Source organism: Nelumbo nucifera, chromosome 6, assembly GCF_055504915.1.
Source record: "Nelumbo nucifera cultivar China Antique chromosome 6, China Antique-T2T, whole genome shotgun sequence".
Classification (NCBI taxonomy): domain Eukaryota; kingdom Viridiplantae; phylum Streptophyta; class Magnoliopsida; order Proteales; family Nelumbonaceae; genus Nelumbo; species Nelumbo nucifera.
The window spans coordinates 60,589,450-60,609,633 of NC_142654.1; the positions used below are offsets into that span (position 1 = coordinate 60,589,450).

The window sequence follows — 20,184 nt, forward strand, 5'->3', positions numbered from 1 at the left end:
TACATAAAGTATAAATAAGTACTAGGGCCCATTCAGCCCAGTCTCTCTACACTCCCCCTCAAGCTAAGCATAGATGTCAATCATGCCCAACTTGCTTATATAGTGAGTCAATTCTCCTTTTGGAATACCTTTGGTCAAGACATCAGCCAACTACTCCTCTGGAGCAATGAATGGCATGCAAACTTCCCTTGAAGCAACTCTCTCCCATATAAAGTGTCTATCGACCTCTATGTGCTTAGTTTCGTCATGCTAGACGGGATTATGTGCAATGTTGATAGCTGCCCGATTGTCACAATAGAGAATGATCGGCATCTCACATTCAATACCCAACTCTCCCAAAAGTGATCTCAACCACAATAATTCTGACATTCCATGTGCCATTGCCCTGTATTCTGCTTCAGCTAAAGATCTGGCTACTACAGACTACTTCTTACTCCTCCATGAGACAATGTTCCCTGCTACCAAAGCACAATATCCTGCGGTGGATCTCCTACCATCAATACATCCGGCCCAATCAACATCAGTGTATGCTTCCAACTTCATGTGTCCATGCTTGGAAAACAGGATACCTTTCCCTAGAGAGCCTTTCAAGTAACATAAAATTCTTTCTGCAGCTATTAAATGTGTATCTCTAGGAGAAAGCATAAATTGACTAATGACACTCATTGCATGGAGATAACTAGCCGAATCATACAGAGACATAGCAACTTCCCAAGCAGTCTTTGGAACACTCCCTTATCAAACAACATTTCACCATAAGTAGCAGAAAGCTTGTGATTTAAGTCTAGGGGTGGAGGCCAATTTAACATCAAGTTTGCTAGTCTCTGCAAGGAGACTAGCAAACTTGATGAGCACATACTTGCATTAAGAAATGAATATACCATCTTTAGATCTAGCCACTTCGATTTTCAAGAAATATTAGAGATCCCCCAAAATCTTTTATCTCAAACTCATTGTTAAGAAACCTTTTGAGCTTAACCACTTCTTGGGTGCCATTACTAGTAACAACATCATCAACATAAACAATCAAAAAGGTCACCAAGGAACTACTTCTCTTCACAAATAAAGTATGGTCAGATTGAGTCTGTGTAACCAAAAGAAACAAGGGCAGCTCTGAATTTCTCAAACCAAGCTCTAGGAAACTATTTGAGACCATAAAGAGACTTCTTCAATTTACACACCTTCCCTTCCATTTCCTTCCCATACACTCTTGGAGGTAAGGACATAGACTTCTTCATGTAGGTCACCATTCAAAAAGGCATTTTTAACATCAAATTCATGAAGGGGCCAATCAAAAGTAGAAGCTAGAGATAACAGAACTCAAACTGAAGTCATTTTAGCCATAGGAGCAAAGGTCTCAAGATAATCAATACCATACATCTGAGTGTAGCCTTTAGCAATCAATCAAGCCTTAAACCTCCAATAGTACTATCAGAATGATACTTGATAGTGAACACCCATTTACAACCAACTGGTTCCTTCCCCTCAGGTAGGTCAACAATATCTCAAGGTATAGTTCTTATGCAAAGCATCTAGCTCAGTCGTCATAGCATCCCTCCATTCTAGTTTGGATAAGGCTTCTGGTATGAACCTGTGAATTACATGAGTAGAAACGGAGGCAAGAAAAGAATAATAGGTTGGGGAAAGAATGTCGTAGGACAAGTGTTTGGAGATACAATGTGTTGTACACTTTCGTTTGCCTTAGCGAAGGGCAGTAGAAAGGTCAAGGTCTGGAAAGGTAGCAAATGGATCAAAAGAATGCTGACATATGACCTCAATAGTGATGGGAGGTGTAGGAGATTCTGTTGAAGGAGTGGAAACAACTTGCCCATACCTGAGTCTTTGTCTTTGGTACCACCTTTGGACAATAGGATGTGAAGGAAACGTGGGAGGATGAGCATGAGGAGGGGGAGCAGGAACATGTGAAGTTGACACAGTGGGAGGTGCAACAGAAGTAGATGACTCCACAGAAGACTCAATAGGAACTGGAAGAGAAATAGTCAAGGACATAACAAACGGCTTGTTGAGGGCCCGAGAATAGGATCTCGTCACGGGTCGGTCCATGGGGAAAACCTCCTGTTTTCCTTTGTTCCTTCCTGTTCGTGATGAACCTATCTTGGTGCCTTTGGTGATTTGTCCAAGAGATCACCAACTCTCCTAACTCACTTGTTGACTGAATAATTTCATGATTTCATTCAATAAGGGTGTCTCCTTAAATAGGAGATTACAAGAGTCCTAATCTGAGGGAGTCTCCTTGTTGAATAGGGAGACTTTCAGTTCTATCTTGCTAAGGATAAGATAAGCTAATCCTAATCTGATAACTTACTAACAAGATAAGATAAGAGCAATAAAATAAGATAAGAACAAGCAAGATAAGCTAATCTAATCTGGATGAGACTACTACTGCCGAATTGGGTAGACCGAGAATCACTGAGTCATTATTGATGCTGGCGGTGGGTCAAGTTTCTACTGCTGCCGGCGGCGATGGTATGTCTTCCCGAGGAATGCGTCCATAACATTACTCCCCTCCTGGACTAAGAGCTTGTCCTCAAGCTCAAATTCTGGGTACGTGGCCTGGAACTCTGTCAATGGGATCCATGTGGCTTCGGCCGATGGTAAGTTACACCATTCCACCAAGACTTCAAGAACTCCTCGATTGAAACGAGAACGGAGGAGAGCTTTCGGTTGGGGGATCAGTTTGCCATCTTTCAGGGGTGGTAGGGGGGAACTTGGTCCGGAAGAACACCTGTAAATGGCTTCAGTAAGGAGATGTGGAAGACATCATGAATCCGGCTGGTCGCTGGCAGTTCTAGCTGGTAGGCCACACTGCCAATCCGTCGTAGAACCTTGAAGGGCCCATAGAACTTGGGGGACAGCTTCGGGGCAGCCCTGTGGCGCAAGGAGCGTTGTCGGTAGGGCTGGAGCTTTAACCAAACAAATTGTCCTAAATCGAACGACAGTGCCCGGTGGTGCTAGTCATAGGTGAGCTTCATGCGGAGTTGGGCCTGCTGTAAGCGAAGGTGGACGTCGGCTAGGAGGGCATTGCGTTCTTGTAAGGAGTGATCAATTGCGTCGAAATGAGTAGAACCAGGCTCGTAGGACAGCAAGCGGGGAGGGTCCTGGCCATAAAACGACGCGAAAGGGAGTCATGCCGAGGGAAGAATGGTAGGCTGTGTTGTAATAGTACTCGGCCGAAGGGAGCCAATCCACCCACCGTCGCGGTTGATCGCTGATGAAACAACGGAGGTACATTTCGATGGTGCGGTTGACCACCTCTTTCTGACCGTCGGTCTGCGGCCGATAAGCTGAAGAGTAGGCCAGGGTGGTGTCATGCAGCCGGAATAACTCCTTCCAGAAGGCACCGGTGAAAACCGGGTCCCTATCGTTGACAATGGATTCTGGTAACCCATGTAAGCGAAAAATGTGTGAAGAAGGCGAGGGCAACTGAAGTGGCACTGTACGGGTGTGATAGAGGGATGAAGTGAGCATATTTAGAGAAACGATCGACTACCACGAAGAGAACTGATTTGCCACCTACCTTGGGTAGTCCTTCAATGAAGTCCATGGAGATGTCGGCCCAAATCTGTGACGGAATGGAAAGGGGCTGAAGGAGGCCTGCTGGGTGTAGGTTTTCCCATTTATGTTGTTGGCATGTGGAGCATTTCTGGACAAAATCTTGAATGGAAGTTTTCATACCTCGCCAATGGAAATCAGTCCGGATGCGGTGTAGCGTTTTCTAAACGCCTTCATGGGTGGAGTTATGGATGCTGGTGGAAATCAACGGGGAGTCGGACGGAAGATGGACCCGTCCCTTATATAGTACCAACCCATCTTGAAGCGACCAATTGGGGTCGACAGTGCCTGACTGGATCTTCTGGACCAAGGGTGACCATTCCGGAGATTGTGGTGCTGCCTTCTTAATGTCGTCAAACAGAGAGATCTGGGGTTGGGAAATGCCATACAGAGTCATCACGTCTTCATCTCGCCTAGATAAGGCATCAGCTGCGCGATTAAAGGACCCCGCCTTGTACTCTACCCGGAAGTCGAACCCGAGCAGTTTGCTAACCCAATGCTGCTGAGGGGCAGTGATGAGACGTTGCTCTAACAGGTATTTGAGGCTGTAATGATTAGTTTTGACGACGAACGACCGCCCCCACAAATATGGTCTCCAGTGCTGGACGGCTCGGGCGAGGCCGATCAGTTCGCGCTCATAGGCTGGAAGCTTTAGATGCCGATCGGCCAGTCGGCGGCTGAAGAAAGCAATTGGGTGGCCTTGCTGCTGTAATACAGCGCCGATACCTACTCCGGAAGCATCGCACTCGACAGTAAACTCGAGGGCGAAATTAGGTAACTACAGGACCAGGGTGGAGGACAGGGCAGTCCTTAGCGCCAGAAAAGCTTCATCTGTTGTGTCGTCCCAGCGGAAGGAATTTTTCTTTTATAGGTTGGTTAACGGTGCAGCCAACAATCCATAGTTCTGAACAAATTTGCGGTAGTAACCCATTAATCCAAGGAATCTGTGCAAGGCCTTGGCTGATTGAGGTTTGGGCCATTCTTTGATAGCCTGAATCTTGGAACCATCAACTGTCACACCCTGCCCATGGATGACGTGGCTGAGATAAAGAACCTGTCGCTCCCCGAAGGAACACTTGGACCTTTTGAGGAATAATTTGTGTTGGCGCAGGAGCTCGAAAACTGATCGCAGATGATGCACATGCTCTACCCATGATTTGCTGTAAACGAGGATATCGTCAAAGAAAACTAAAACAAATTTGCGCAGATGGGGCTGAAATACCTCATTCACTAATGACTGAAATGTGGATGGGGCATTGGAGAGGCCGAATGGCATGACCAAAAATTCGAAGTGGCCATGGTGGGTGCGGAAGGCAGTCTTCTTCACGTCGCTGGAAGCCATGTGAACCTGGAAATACCCTAATCTGAAGTCCAACTTAGAGAAATATTGCGCACCATGCAATTCGTCCACAACGGGAATAGGGAACTTATCCTTGATCGTCCGGTCATTGAGTTCTCTATAGTCAACACAGAACCTCCACGTTCCATCCTGCTTTGCCACCAATAACCGGCGAAGAGAAGGGGGAGTGACTTTTGCGTATGATTCCTTGTTGCAGCATTGCTGTATACTGTCTTTCTATCTCATCCTTCTATAGGTGAGGGTAGCGATAAGGCCGAACAACGACTGGCGCTGACCCTGCCACTAAAGGGATGCGATGGTCGCAAGCTCGGGGAGGAGGGAGTCCCTTGGGTTCCTGGAATAAATCTGAAAACTCGGCGAGGAGTTTTTCCATAGCTGCCGGTTCTGTTTGAAGAGTATGGACCTGTGGTCTCTTTTCTTTAACCCTGCAACCGTTCCATGAAACTTGTTTCCCATCTAGGTGAAATGTCATTGTGAGTGCACTGAAGTCCCATAAAATCGGCCCTAAGGTGATAAATCGGCCCTAAGGTGATTAACCACTTGACCCCAAGAACAATATCGAACCCATCCAATGAGAGTACAAATAAATCAACAAGAATTAGTTCAGAATTGACCTGTATCGGGACGTCCTTACAAATCCCTGGACTGTGAACTTTCTCACCATTTGCGACGGCTACCTGTAGCCGTGGCCGGAGTTCCATTGGTAGTTTTAACTGCAGGGCGGCATGTTCACTTATGAAGTTGTGTGTGCTCCCTGAATCGACGAGAATGCGCACCGGCGGACCTGCGATCTGTGCCTGTAACTGCATGGTCTGAGAGGTTTTAATACCAGTGATCGCATGGAGAGAGATCTCTGGCTCGAATGTGGCGGGATCCCCTTCCTCCTCTTGCTCATCGATGAGAAGGCAAAAAAGCCCCTTGCATCTATGTCCTGCCGAGTAGAGGTCTCCCCCTTTTATAAAGAGAAACATAAGGCTATAAGGAGAAGGATCTAAAAGGAGACCTTTCCTATTAGGAAAAGGGGTCTTTATCTTCACGTCAATTATTAACGGAGCACCAATGGGGTTTCGCCACATGTCTAGCGAGATCCTTCAAGGACACGGTTTTCTTTCTCCTAAGGATTCTCATGTGGTACATGTAGGCTTCATCCCCTTACAGGTTCCTCTGTGGACACATGTCGAGGATAAGATCTTGATTTGGCTAACGTGTTCGAGTATTTCATTAGTTATCCTCGAAACGCCTTGTCATAGCTCACTGTGACTTGAAGGAATGCTGATCTCTCGTAGGCGGGTGTTGCTGGCCTCAGGATCTGTCCACCATTCATTAAAGTCATGGACTATCGTTTTGTGTCCATTGCAAGGTGTTAGTTGTGTATCGGGTTTGTCTTAGACTGACAATGTTATTTTATGTCCATCGCAAGCCTTGGGTGATGCTCATTGTTCATCGCAGGTCCCAAGAGGTGTTTTATGGTCATCGTGGGTCTTGGATGGCCCTTTGTGCTTATCGCAGATCCCGGAAGGCGTTTCATGCCCATTAGAGGTGTCAATTGGATTGGATTTGGTCCAACCCGATCCAGTCCAATGTGAGTCCACTTACAAATGGATTGGACCCAATCCAGTCCAAATCCAATACAAACCAAATCCAATCCAATCCATTAGGCTCCGTTTGGTTCGTGTGAAGATTTGGGTGGGATGGGAAAGTGTAAAAATTTAAGTTTCCATTGTTTAGTTATTGGGATGGGATGGGATGGGAAAATGTAAAAAGGGGGAGAAGTTTACGAAGGAATCCACTATTCACCCTCGTCCTCCTCTTGACCGAACAGAGTGGCAACTAGGAAGAGAAGCGGCGGATCTGAACCCATCTCCGGCCTCCCTCCCCCGCTCTCTCTCCTTGATCTTCTCCTTCTTCTTCCCCTCTTCCCCCATTTTCTCTCTCGCTCTGTTTCGTCACCGCTATTGCAAGTTGCAGCGGCGGTAGATCTGCGCGTCCCCTCTTTAATCTCTCTCTCTCTCTCTCTCCCCTTCTTCTTCTTCTTCTTTTGCTTCTTTTTCTTCTTCGTTTTTCATCTCCACTACTCTGTCACCACAGAACCAGAAATGATGAGAGTGGCGGTGGCGTACCAGTGGATTCCTTCGTAAGTTTTCATTCAGTGTTGACTTCTTCTATCCGAATAGGGAAGCTGCTTTGGATTTTGGCTATTGCGAGGGATTTTTGCCATTGTGTTGATTCCCCTACGTTGGCGGTGGCATTGGTGCCGGACACCTGTGCTGGTGCCGCTGAATAGGATTGTGTTGCCGGATTTCTCTGTTAATGTGTGTGGGACCTTCGGCATGGTCTACGAGAGGGAGGGAGGAGGGAGATGGAAACTCGAGTTTTCTCACCGAGGTCGCACTTTTTTGGTGCGACCCCGAATCCGTGATTTTGGGATCTCGCATCCCACTTTTTTCTCATCCCATCCCCCTCTTTCCCTCAAAGCAAATATGAGAAAAGGGAATATTTTTGGAGCATTCCCTTTTTCTCATTCCCATCCCACAAACCAAATGGAGCCTTAAAATGTAAATGGACTGGATTGGATCCAATCCAAACCGATTGAAATATCAAAAATTATATAAAAAATAGAACCTATAAAAAATTACAAAAGTATATTAAAATGAAGAAAATCTGAAAGTTACAAAAATATACCCTTTTGGCATTGAAAAAGCACTTTTGTAAAGGTGCTTTCATAAAAGTATTTTGATAAAAGTACTTTCATAAAAGTGCTTTTGTATAAGTACTTTTATAAAAGTACTTGTTTTTATTAAAATTCTTTCGTAAAAATGCTTTTATAAAACTGTTTCTGTAAAAGTGCTTTCATAAAAGGACTTTTGTAAAAGTGCTTTCATAAAAGGACTTTTGTAAAAGTGCTTTAGTAAAAGTATTTTGTAAGTGTTTACGTAAAAGTACTTTTCATAAAATTACTTTTATAAAAGTGCTTTTATAAAAATGTTTTCGTAAAAGTGCTTTCATAAAAGTACTTTCATAAAAGTGATTTTATGCTGGCTTCAGTTTTGATCGGTTTCAAATTGGACAAGGATTTGGCCTCGTGATCGGATTATTGGAAATTTGGTTTAGGTCCAATTCAGACCAATAAGAATATGGACCAATTTATTTTGGATTGGCCCAATCCAATAATTATAGTGGACCGTCCAAATCTGATTTGATAAGGTTTGGATCGGATTGGATCCAATCCAAAATTGGTTGATTGACACCCCTAATGCCCATCGCACATCCTTGGTGGCTGTGTACTCATCGCAAGTGTACGAGCTTTTCATCATTTCGATAGTGTTTTTGTACTGTTGTGGGGGTATCCCGATCGAGATTTCTCCATATGGTCTTCCTTCGACATCTTTGTCATAATCCTGGTGATGGTAAACTACATGTACTTACACAACCAAAGGATGCCTAATTAGGATGAAGACTACTACAATAGCAGAAGCTGACCACATAAGTTACAATTCAAATTGAAAGAGCAGATTTTATATTTGTCATCTCCTTATTAGGATCTGGCATTATCCAAACTAATTCACCTCTGAGCACTCCTTCCCTAGCAAGAGAATTCGCAGTGACGTTGACAGATCTAGGAACCCAAGTCAATGAGCTATTGGTTCGAATTGGAAGCACTTTATATCCTCTTATTATGTGTTTAGTAGTCCATGGCCTGTCTTCTCTTTCTGATAGCCTGCTAACTACCCCCTGTCATCTGTTCCCTGTTAGTCCCCTGTTTAGTAATTGTATCAGCAAGTTCCTGCTTTCTGTTTTCCTAAATAATGTATAATGTTTCCGTGTGGTATTTTTGTCTTCATGATTTTCTTTCATTGGTGTCTGCTTTGTTTATAAAACATGTCTTTTTTTCTCTCTTCTGATAATAGTTAATGCTAAACTCTTCTTTGGAATGTAGCTTAAGGAGATGGGTGGACAAAGCAAACCCTCTGAACCTGTGAAGTTTGCTGAACAGTCTACTGAGAAAAAGAAAGGTTTTTCTGATTGGATGAACTTGATAAAGCCTGGCAATGAGGAAAAAGATCATTGGGTAAGATTGCAAAGTTATTATGCCTAAAACATTCTCTTGGTTATTAGATTCTCTTGTTTAAAAATCTAATCTTCTTGCATTGAATTTTATTCACAATTTCACAGAAGTTGTTGGTTGTGTATAGCTTTCTTTATCAACTAAGAATGTTTATCTGTCTTTTCTTTCATAATGTCTTGTTGTATACATTTGGAAGTACTACAATGTTGTATATGTATTATGCACAAATAAGGTGGTTTGTGAGAGAAACCATGCTTCCCACGTCATCCAACATTATACAATATACATACATGAAGAACACATTTTTTTTTTAAACAATGGATATGGCATTGGCCAGAGTGGAATGGCAAAACAGGATATAGTGGGGATAAGGCTTAGATTATAATGATAATTATTATACATAAAGAACACATTTTTCATGTTTGTATACCTGCCATCTTTTTTAATTTCTTTGAAGTTGGCTTTCCAATTAATTTCTTTTCATAGTTTCAAAAGCTTTAGAGTCGGGATTTCCTATGATGCTGCCATCTGTGTTTTAAATGTAAGGTACATGCATGGGGAAAACCCTTGTATTCGATGAGCTTCTTTAATTGATCCTAGATTCTTGTCTGAATGTTTAAACTTGGGTAATCATGTATTTAGTTTTTGAGTCAGATCACAAATATTTGGAACATATCTTTCTTGAGTTGAGTTAATCATATTTCTATTTTGGTATGTTTAATTAGTTTGCTTTAAAGTAAACTTTATTGCAGTGTTTTAAAAGGCGTGGGAGGCATACGCCTGGAGGTGCGTCTCTAGGCGAGGTGCCCCCAAAATGCCCTGAGGCATAGGCCAGAGGTGCTGACACCTCTGAGGTGTACACCTCATACGCTTTTTTCATGAGATGTGCTAGAGGTGTATGCCTCATGCACACTTCATATAAAAAGTCAAAACGAAAAGAAAGAAAAAAGAAAAAAGAAAGGAAAGAAAAGGAAAGGAAAAGAAAAAGAAAGAAAGAGAAGAAAAAAAAAAAGAAAGAAAAGAAAAGGAAAGGGAAGGGAAGAAAAGATAAGGAAAAAGAAAGCAGGTGGGCCGGCTGGGGGGGCAAAGCTCCCTTTCAACTAGTGCTATGCATCTTCATTCTTCTTAATATAGAAGATTTTTATTACAAATAAAGGAAAAATGAGATCCTCCTTCCTCTTCATCCTCCTCATTCCACTCCTCTTAAGGAGGCTTATGCCTCTTACGTTGTGAAATACGCCTAACACCTCTAGGTAGTGGGCCTTGCATCACGCCTGTCTTTTAAAACATTGCTTTATTATATGGAGCCACTGGCATGCAACATGATGTTGTCTTACCATATAACATTTTATTGGAAGAGAACTGCAAGCCCATCGACGTGGATGGGGGAAGCTTCCTAAATGGCTGTCCAACTTCCCCATAATTTTTTTTGATCAGTAGAAAAGATTAATTTATTAGATTTCAAGAAAATTGTAACAGTACAAATGATGACAGGGATGTCATCCCTAGGAACTTATCAAATTACAGTTACAGAGAATTCTCAAGAATGTACATCAGATTACAATTAGCCAAAACAAGCCATCTCTATCAGCTCCTTGCTTTGCCAATACATCTTCCATCATTTGCAGACCTTCTTATCCACCCAAAAGTGGAATTGAATCTCTTTGCCAAGGTGTCGATCTCTCTAAAAGCATGTCTGTATTTCCATGGAGTGCTGATCTGATATTCTTGGACCAAGATATGACTAACTGAGAATCTCCTTCCACTTCTAATTTCCTTACTCCAACTTGTACAGCAAGTCTTAATCCATGAAAGAGAGCCATCACTTCAGGACCAACTTCCCGATATTCTTTTGCAGAGAGCTATAGGGCCCACATAGAATGCATTTTCCCTTGGGTAAATTTTTGGGCCAATTCCCCAGGTAAGTGTTTCCCTTCTCCCAGGTGGGTAAACCATTTTCCCATGGGCTGGGGGTGGGGGGGAGCTACCTAAATGGTTGTGGGACTAAATCAATACAGCTGTTCTCTCTCAACCCCTCTCTCACCCGTGGCTGACTGAGACCTCTCCGGCGAATTTCATGGTGCAGGTGACATTTCTGGTGAGTTCTTCACCGAAAAAACTACAAGCCGGCTTAAAAAACATTACAAACCCACAAGAAATTTTGGGCCTAATCATGGACTGGATGAGTGGAGCCCATTTTACCCATTAAACTGGTTTAAAAAAGTCCAAAATTATTAATTTTGGCCCAAGGGTAAAAGTGGTAACAGGGGAAAAATAACCAACTTACCTGGGAAAGTGGTAGGTGCAAAAGAACATGGGTAAGAGAAATTCTTACTTACCTGGGTAAATTGTTTGACAAAAGAACATTGGTAAATACACTTCCCTGGGTAAATGCGTTTACCCAAGTAAATATGTTCCTGGTGTTGTAATTTGTAAAGGTTTCCGGAATCTTCCATGGCACATCATCTAAGGTGGCCAGCTGTCATCCACTGTTTTTTTTCCTATATTGCTCCTACAAATTGTTCTGAGTTACTTGGTAATCTGGGTTGGTCATTGGGCCCGTCTGTCTCTGGTGTCTGGTGCTTTACATGTCTATGCTTTTACAAGAACTAATGATTTCCATCAGCTTTCGGTATAAATTATAGATTGTTGTTGTTGATCATCATCATCATCATCATCATCATCATCATCAATAAGATGAGGATGGTTTGGTCATGTGTAAGGAAGATGAATGAGCTTTACTCATGAGTGACTTGATGGATGGGTTGCTCTTTCTGTTCTTTTCTTTTGAAGGGAGGGGGGTGGGGGGCATGGATTCAAGTAGTGATAAAAAGATCTGAAACCCACTTTCATATCATAAGATGTGATCTGGATTCAGTGGAAATAATGGATAAGATTCCTGTACAGGATGATAATGATGCATTTAGGTGCTTACTGCTTGCAAAGCTAGTTGCCACTTCAGAAGTATGATAGAACGGTTATATATTAGTTGTTGAATTAAAGCTAAAGCTTTCTTTTCTCAGCATAGTAACCTAGCACTAGATCTGTTAGTTTTAACTGAATAACCCTTTGAGTTTGTTTTCTCCCTTGTCAAACAGGTTCCTGATGAAGCAGTTAGTAAGTGTACAGCTTGTAGGACAGATTTTGGAGCTTTTGTGCGGAGGGTATGAATCTATGCATTGATCGTCACTTTAATGTCTATTTATCATTAATTTCTTTGGAGCAATTTGGGGCTTCAAGGGGCACTTGTATTACTTTCCATATGCTAACCTTACTTCTTTATAATTTCAGCACCATTGCAGGAATTGTGGGGATATTTTCTGTGACAAGTGTACCCATGGAAGAATTGCTCTCACTGCAGATGAGCAAGCTCAGCCAGTACGAGTTTGTGACCAATGCATGGTATGCACTATCATTTATTGTCTACGCCTTCATTCTATCTATTATACCTCCCAATTTATGAGAAGAAGGTGGTCAAGTTTGTTTGGAAATCTGTTTGGGTGATTAGATGGTGGTACAGAATTTAAGCACATGTCACTGATATGCAGATTCAGAATCGACCATTTAGTATTTTCCAGATGGGAGATCTTCTGTCTCCTTGTCAATGTCATTGCACTGTCAAAGCCCCAATTTTATGCACTGTCCAAAATAATGTGATAAACCAGACGGAGATCATTAGTTTAAACAGTTTCTTTTGAAGCTGACCCCCTATAATTGGGATAAGGCTTAGATGATGATGAGAGTGTTGCTTTTGAACTTCAGGGAGATTTTAGCAACCAACCAACTTTTCGTTGTTGACCTTATTCTTTGATCTTATACCGAGAGATTACTGTTTACATTTGTGTGGGTGGATTTGTTCTCTAACTTTGAAAACATGTTCTTGATTCTAAAATTTGAAGTGGACCACTCTCTTTGGGGGTTAAAGGTTTTAAAACAAATATTTATGCATGGTATTGGGAACAACTTTATGCTTGCAACTTTTTTTTGATGAATAATAATAAGTTTATTGATTCAGAAGCAACTTTAGAGTGAGTTCATACATCATCCCAACGAGAGGCACGAGCTGCAGCCCCTCCTTGAATCTTACAAGTAAACTAGGAAAGAAAAACAATAATCACAACTGAGCCCAAAATAATTCTTTCGTATTTACCCCTTGCTTAGCTAACACATCTGGCAGAGTATTTGCTGATCTCCCCACCCACTGTACAGTGACCAACATATTCCTTGTCAACCAACTAAATTTCTTCATTTCATTCTTGTATCGTCACATAGCCTCTTCAGAATTTTTTAACCAACCCACCACCACTTTGGAATCCCCCTCGATTATTAGGTGTTGTACCCCCAGCTGGTTTGCAAATTGCACCCCTTGTACAACAGCTAAAAGTTCTGCCCTGATGGAGTTCCCAATTCCCAAGGGACCTGAGTAGAGCAACAAAATCTCTCCCTTCTCATTTCTCAAAGCACTCCCCACTCCGGATAATCCTGGATTACCCATGCTGCTTCCATCAAAGTTCAACTTTATTGAGCCTTCGGGTGGAGGAGACCAACTTGTAATTGATTTGTCCTTTAAAGATGAGCACCTTGCTACTGCTGACCAATTTCTCCAAAGGTCATTAAAGGAGAACTGATGGAAGATTTCCAAGGTCTTCAGCCAAAGTATTGCCCTGTTTAACACACAGTCTTTCAAATCTTGGCTGTTCCTTTCCTTGTCTTGAAAAATTCTGAGATTCCTTTCTTCCCAAAGAGTCCAAGTCAAAGCAGCACGAGCACATCTCCACATAATTCTCCCTATTTTTGTAGGCCAATAAAAGGTAGAATGGTTGAAGAGCATGTGAACTTCTGCTGGTAGACTCCAACTACCCCCGAACAACGAAAGTAGCCAAGCCCAAAGGTCTGCAGAAAATGGACAAGATACTAGTAGATGGTAACAATCCTCACCGTGAGCTCTACAGAGGATACACCAATTAGGAGAAATACAGAGAAAAGGTCTTCTCTTTTGTAGGTTGTCTAAAGTGTTTACTTTTCCATGGAATACTTCCCAACAAAAAGCCATAATTTTTGAGGGGACTGGCCTGCACCAAATTTCTTTAGACGGAAAGGGTTGGTGAGAAGAAAGTTGAGAGATGGACTTGAAGAAAGAAGCACAAGAGAAGGTTCCATTGGGTCTAGGAGTCCAAACTCTCTTATTTGTCTTGGAGGGATTCAAACAAACCTGATTAAGACAACCAAGCAAAATAGAAAGAGACTCAATTTCAGCATCCCTAAGTCCTCTACGAAACCCAAAATCCCAAGTAGGATCTAAGGGTGTTCCCAAAGGGAAACAAATTTTGAGACCACCTCTTTTTTGTACGAAGAAATAGAAAAAAGCGAAGGGAACAAGTCCTTTAACGGTGAGTCTCCTACCCAAATATCCTCCCAAAAAAGAACAGAGTTGCCAGAACAAACTTCATACTTGATAAAATTGAGGAATTGAGGAAGGGTGTTGTGAATAGCCTTCAACGGTGCTGCTAGGTTAGCTTGCCTCGATACACCAGCATCCCATCCGTTCTCTGACCTCCGATGAATGCTTCCCACCACCTCATGCCACAATCTCTCTCTTTCCAAAGGCCATTTCCACAACCATTTCCCTAACAGAGCTTGATTCTTTCTAAACCCTCCCAATTCCCAAGCCCCCCTCTAATAGGTAGGTAAGTTAGCCAAGGTAGCTCTTATTAGGGTAATTCTCCCTCCTAAAGAGATATAGTTCCTCTTCCATGAGGCTAATCTCTTCTCAAACTTTTCTATCAATGGGGTCCAAAATCTACTCTCCCTAGGATTTGCCCCTAAAGGAAGCCCTAAATATGACATAGGCCAAGCAGAGGTGGAACACTCAAGACACTCCGCAATAGCCTCAACCTCCCCTACCTCCAAATTTATACCCGCTATGCAGCTCTTTTCCAGATTTATTCTCAAATTTGAGACACTTTCAAATCCTTTTATTATCTCCTTTAGGTTTGCTACCTTTTCACTAAGACCTTCACAAGAAATCATTAGGTCATCTGCAAACTAAAGGTTTGCTACCTTTATGCTTGCAACTTTTAGCTTCATTTTACAAACAATCAAGTTTGACTTGCGATAGCTTGAAGAGAAAGTGGAAAACTTGACTTTAGTAATTATAATTTTGTTTCATGAATCTTCCGATTTTGTTTCATGCTGTCATTGATTTTAACTGCATGGCATAGGGAGTGCATAGTCTCATGGTTGAAACTGCTGGTTTGCTCCCTACACTAAGATCCTATGTTCCTACTCCCCTGGCAAATGAATCAGCAAGTCTGGTTTAGAAATATACATGAATTAACTGTTCAACTTATAATCAGGCCACTCCAGCCTGATAGTATCCATGTTCTGCATCTATACTATATGCAGATCTGTTGAACAACCAAAAAGAATTTAATTGTTTAATATTCTGCTGCAGGCAGAAGTGACTCAAAGGCTAAGTACTGCAAGAGAAGCTGCCAGCAAACCTGTTGGGTTGCATAGCCATGAGGATCTTGCCCGGAAGCTTCAGGTGACTGCAAGTTTGCAATTGGGTTGTTGATATATCATGCAAAATTTGTTTGTTTATTTCTGGTGCTGATGCCCACTGTTTTGCACTACTAACTAATCAAGTACTGTTCCTCATTAAGTCTGAATTGATGATAAAAATCTCATTTTCTTTGTTACCCTTAGTTCATTAACACTGTGTTTAGTTTGAAGGAAAAAGTAGGGAAAGGTAAGGAAACCTATACAAGCTTTGTAAAGGTTCCCTTACCTTTCCCTACATTTTCCTTCAAACCAAACATAGCCTAAGGCTCAGTGAACAACAAATATTGTCTATTCATATTATGGTATTCATATGAAATTGGGCAATCTTACATGAGTCTGATTAGGCACTTGTACCATTATATTACATAGCAGTTTGTCATGTTAACTATGACTAGTCTTCTTAATCAACATATTTCTATTAAGCTACTTTGAAAATTCGAGAACTAAATTCTTTAAAGAAGCTCAATGGAATTTATATGTTATTTATTAGTAAATGGAATTTGTATTTGATGGACTTTCATTTGTTCATATTTTATATTTACAAATGTAAGTTTGTATTTGTCACTTTTGTGCTGTTTCTTTGAGATGCCTTTGTTATACTGTATTTTGTATCTAATAAAACTTGTTACCAAAAAGAAAGGACAAATGTGAAGAGTATTTTTGCATGTACACAACTTATGGGGTGATATGTCTTCCATTTGTGGTTTAAATTCTTTATGGTGCCTACTCTAATGCTGGCATTATATATGAGAGGGGTTTCATAGATGGCTCTGATAGGCTTTTGCTACCTGCTACTTCACTATTGATGTTTCCATTTTTTGAGGTGTTTAAATCTACATCTTTCAACAAAACGTTCACCAGTGAATTTTTTATTATAAGGGGTTGTTTTCATTCTAAGTAGAGCTATTTGTAAGCTATAGAAATTCCAACTGCTCTGGACTCCTGAGGTAGAATTGTTTCATCTTCAATCCTGAATTACTATATATTAGACTGTAGATTGTTGACCGGGGGTGTAGAACTGCAATGGTGGATATCAATCTAATGCTTGGCATTTTTTATGCATAAAGTGGTCTCTCTTAAACTGAAGTGTATAGGTTAATTCCATATGCAAATATTAAGAAAAATTATTATTATTATTAAGGGGCCCTTGCTTGGTGCATTGGTAAAATCTAGGTCTGACAAGTCGGAGATTGGCCACATTATGCAAAAAAGCCAAAGGTTAGGTCCTTATCCAGTCTACCCCTCCCAAGACACTAGATAGCTAGGAGTAACATTGGATAATGACCTTTTCATTGTCATCGTCATTACTTTTTTTTTTCAGATGATAGTTGGTGGTTTAGATTTATAGACATTGGTGAATTACAGTTTGTATATCTAAAGAATTAGGAAATCATGGCTTGTTATTGTTTAAAAGAAACTGCCAGTGCTATATACAACTATCTGATTTGGCTCCTATTTCTAAGTATAGGAAGGAGCCTGCAATAGCCAAGTTGAGATTTTCTGCCAACAAAATGCCTTCCAACCCTCTAGCAACTTGATCTAACACCGCACATCTCACCATGAGACTGTGGCCCACCATAAAAGTGGGACCCACCATGTATAAGATGTGTGGTGTATGATCATGTTGGTAGAGGGTTGGAACACGTTATGTGGGCAGGTGACCCGGACTCGTAATAGCTGTGCCATCTTTATTTATTTGTTCATATTTTGGGATATTCTTTTACCTGCCACTATTCTGAAAGGATCACAATCTTGCATGGTTGCTCCTGTCTCTTCTCTGGACTTCATCTTATCCTGAAATTGTCATTGATTTTATAAGTTCATGCCTTATGGATGACCTTTTTTTTACAGGAGGAGATGGACAAAAATCGTAGGGTATCATCAGGTAACTAATGGTGAAAATTTTACTTCTAGTATAATGTTTTTTTTGGGTGGTTATTCCTTCCATATTGGGGTTTGGGTTGTCATTGCTGTTTGCAATGTCTTCAACATTTGGGCTGTGAGCACTATTGATTGTTGAGTTGACTTATAGGACTGCAGACAGATCTAATTGAATAGGTTATGCCTAGATCCAAATTTGACTCGTTAATGTTTCGATTTTAATTAAATCCCATCCCTCTACCTCTAATTTAGATCGGAATTGGATTGGATTTAGATATTGATGAATACCATTAAGAAATTAAACTAAAAAATGATGAGAAAATTGTATATTAGTAAAATAGACTAAAAATAAATTTGTTCTACTTCTAGTATATCATGAATGGAATGGCTTAAAATAATTTATCTATCCAAGACTTTACTAATATATGGATATTAATTTTAAGTAGATGTAAAAAGAAAGCCCTTAGCTCAGACCAGAGGGCTTTCTACTTCAGAAGTATGGCAACCTATCTTTTCGAGAAAGAGCATTCAGAGAGTGATTTTTTCACTTTAAAGTGGGAGTAGTTAACTCCACTCAAAAGAAGTACTCATTTAAGACGCATCTATGCCTATTAAAAAAAGGTAAATCCCTTAAACCTCCTGGAAAGGCCTTAAATCTCCCCTGAACTTTGACCTGTCCCTAAACTTCCCTTGACTTTTGGGGATAAAGGGACTTAGAGACCCCTTCACTTATTTTTACTAATATATGGATATTAATTTTAAGTAGATGTAAAAAGAAAGCCCTTAGCTCAGACCAGAGGGCTTTCTACTTCAGAAGTATGGCAACCTATCTTTTTGAGAAAGAGCATCCAGAGAGTGATTTTTTCACTTAGAAGTGGGAGTAGTTAACTCCACTCAGAAGTACTCACTTAAGAAGCATTTATGCCTATTAAGAAAAGGCAAATCCCTTAAACCTCCTGGAAAGGTCTTAAATCTCCCCTGAACTTTAACCTGTCCCTAAACTTCCCTCGACTTTTGGGGATAAAGGGACTTGGAGACCCCTTCACTTATTTTTAAGCAATGTTTTAAAACACGGAGGTGTGACATGAGGCGTTCCACTACTAGAGGTGTGAGGCGTAGTTCAGATCACAAGAGGCATAAGCCTCCTGAACACAAGGAGGCGTAAGGGGTTAGGAGGAAAAAGGAGGAAGGGGAGGAGGATGAAGAGGAAGGGGGGATCTTATTTTTTCTTTATTTTTAATAAAAATCTTTTATTATTAAGAAGAATAAAGATGCATAACATTAGTTGAAAGGGGGGGGGGTCTTGTCTTTTTATATAAGATGTGCATGAGGCGTATGCCTCTAGCACGTTTCATGAAAAAGTGCATCAGGCATACGCCTCAGAGGTGTCAGCAGCTCTGGCATACGCCTCAGGGTGTTTTGGGAGCACTTGGAGGCGCGCCTCCAGGCGTATGCCTCCTACCATCCTACGCTTTTAAAACACTGTTTTAAGTTCTCAGAGACATTAAATGTCTGTTATGCTCATACTAATTCCTCCAATCAAGTTAGTAGATTTTTCCCAATTCCAACTTATCCTTGAACTGTTAATACAAGTAAATATGTTTTAGTATTTTATTTTATTTTTTACCACAAAAAAACCTGTTTTGGGGTAAAGAGAGGTTTAAGGGTATTTCAGTCATCAAACATTTGATGATTTTACATAAGAGCAAATTTGGCATTATAATATGTTTAAATCCATGACATCAGCGGTTGCTGTTAGATTTCTGGCAGTAAAGTAACGAAAGGGGAGATTTATAAGTCCCTTAGTAACAAAAGTCGGGAGGTTTAAGGGCAGGTCAAAGTTGAAGAGTGGTTAAGGCCTTTTCAAAAAACTCAAGGGTCTTATAAAAAATTCATTCTTTAATGGAATAGGCCATAAATAACAAATTAAACCTGATTTAATTTACTAAATTAAATAAGAAACTCAAATCAAATTTACTACATATGCATATGTTGTGAATATCAAACAGAATAACAAATAGTGTGGGACCCATTCTTCTAGATAAATGGGTCATTAATTAAAAATAAAACTTTATTTAATCCCTTAAATCAAATAAAAAAACCTATCTATAGAAACATCCTTAAAAAATCAAATAAAAAACCCAACCTCAACTTACAATATTTAATGGGTGTCAAACAAATCGTTAATTACAAATAAAACCTTATTTAATCTCTCAAGTCAAATAAAAAAACTTATCTATAAAAAAATCCTTAAAAAATAAAATAAAAACCTAACCTCAACTTACAATATAGAATGGGTGTCAAATAAAATAGCTCAAATTAGTGGATGGGATTGCGGTTGGATCCATATTTGATCCACTTATGGAATTAAATTTGGATTGCCTCAATACGATTGGATTTGAATCCAGACAATGGATGCAAGTCCTATTGAGCTAATTTCACGGGAGATGTGCCGTATCTGGGTTGATTTGGGTCTTGATATTCTTATCTTGTCGATCAAAGGTCTAGCTACATGCCTTCTGCAAGTTTTTCACAGTAGTTTGATGACAATTTGCATGCGGTTGAGCCTCAAAATTGGAAGAATAAGACACGTCTTTCTGGCCTTTGTTCAAATAATTTTACTCTGCAGGTTCAAAGTCAGATGGATCCGGGAAGCGGATGAGAGAAGTTGCCTGTCCCACTTGCACTGTCCATCTCCAGGTTTTGGAATTCTTGGCCTGTTTGCATTGTTCCTTCATTT

At 40.8% G+C, this 20,184-nt stretch overlaps 1 protein-coding gene across 1 annotated transcript in view; it reads left to right on the top strand.

Moving 5' to 3' along the window:
* The window catches only part of LOC104604260 (protein FREE1-like), a 31,517-nt gene that overhangs the window by 10,888 nt on the left and 445 nt on the right, over positions 1-20,184 (top strand). Inside the window, exons 4-9 of the mRNA XM_010268535.3 lie at positions 8,871-9,002; positions 12,098-12,163; positions 12,291-12,401; positions 15,454-15,546; positions 17,415-17,448; positions 20,074-20,144. Of these exons, the coding sequence (XP_010266837.1) occupies positions 8,871-9,002; positions 12,098-12,163; positions 12,291-12,401; positions 15,454-15,546; positions 17,415-17,448; positions 20,074-20,144 (507 nt within the window). The remainder of the gene's footprint in view (positions 1-8,870; positions 9,003-12,097; positions 12,164-12,290; positions 12,402-15,453; positions 15,547-17,414; positions 17,449-20,073; positions 20,145-20,184) is intronic.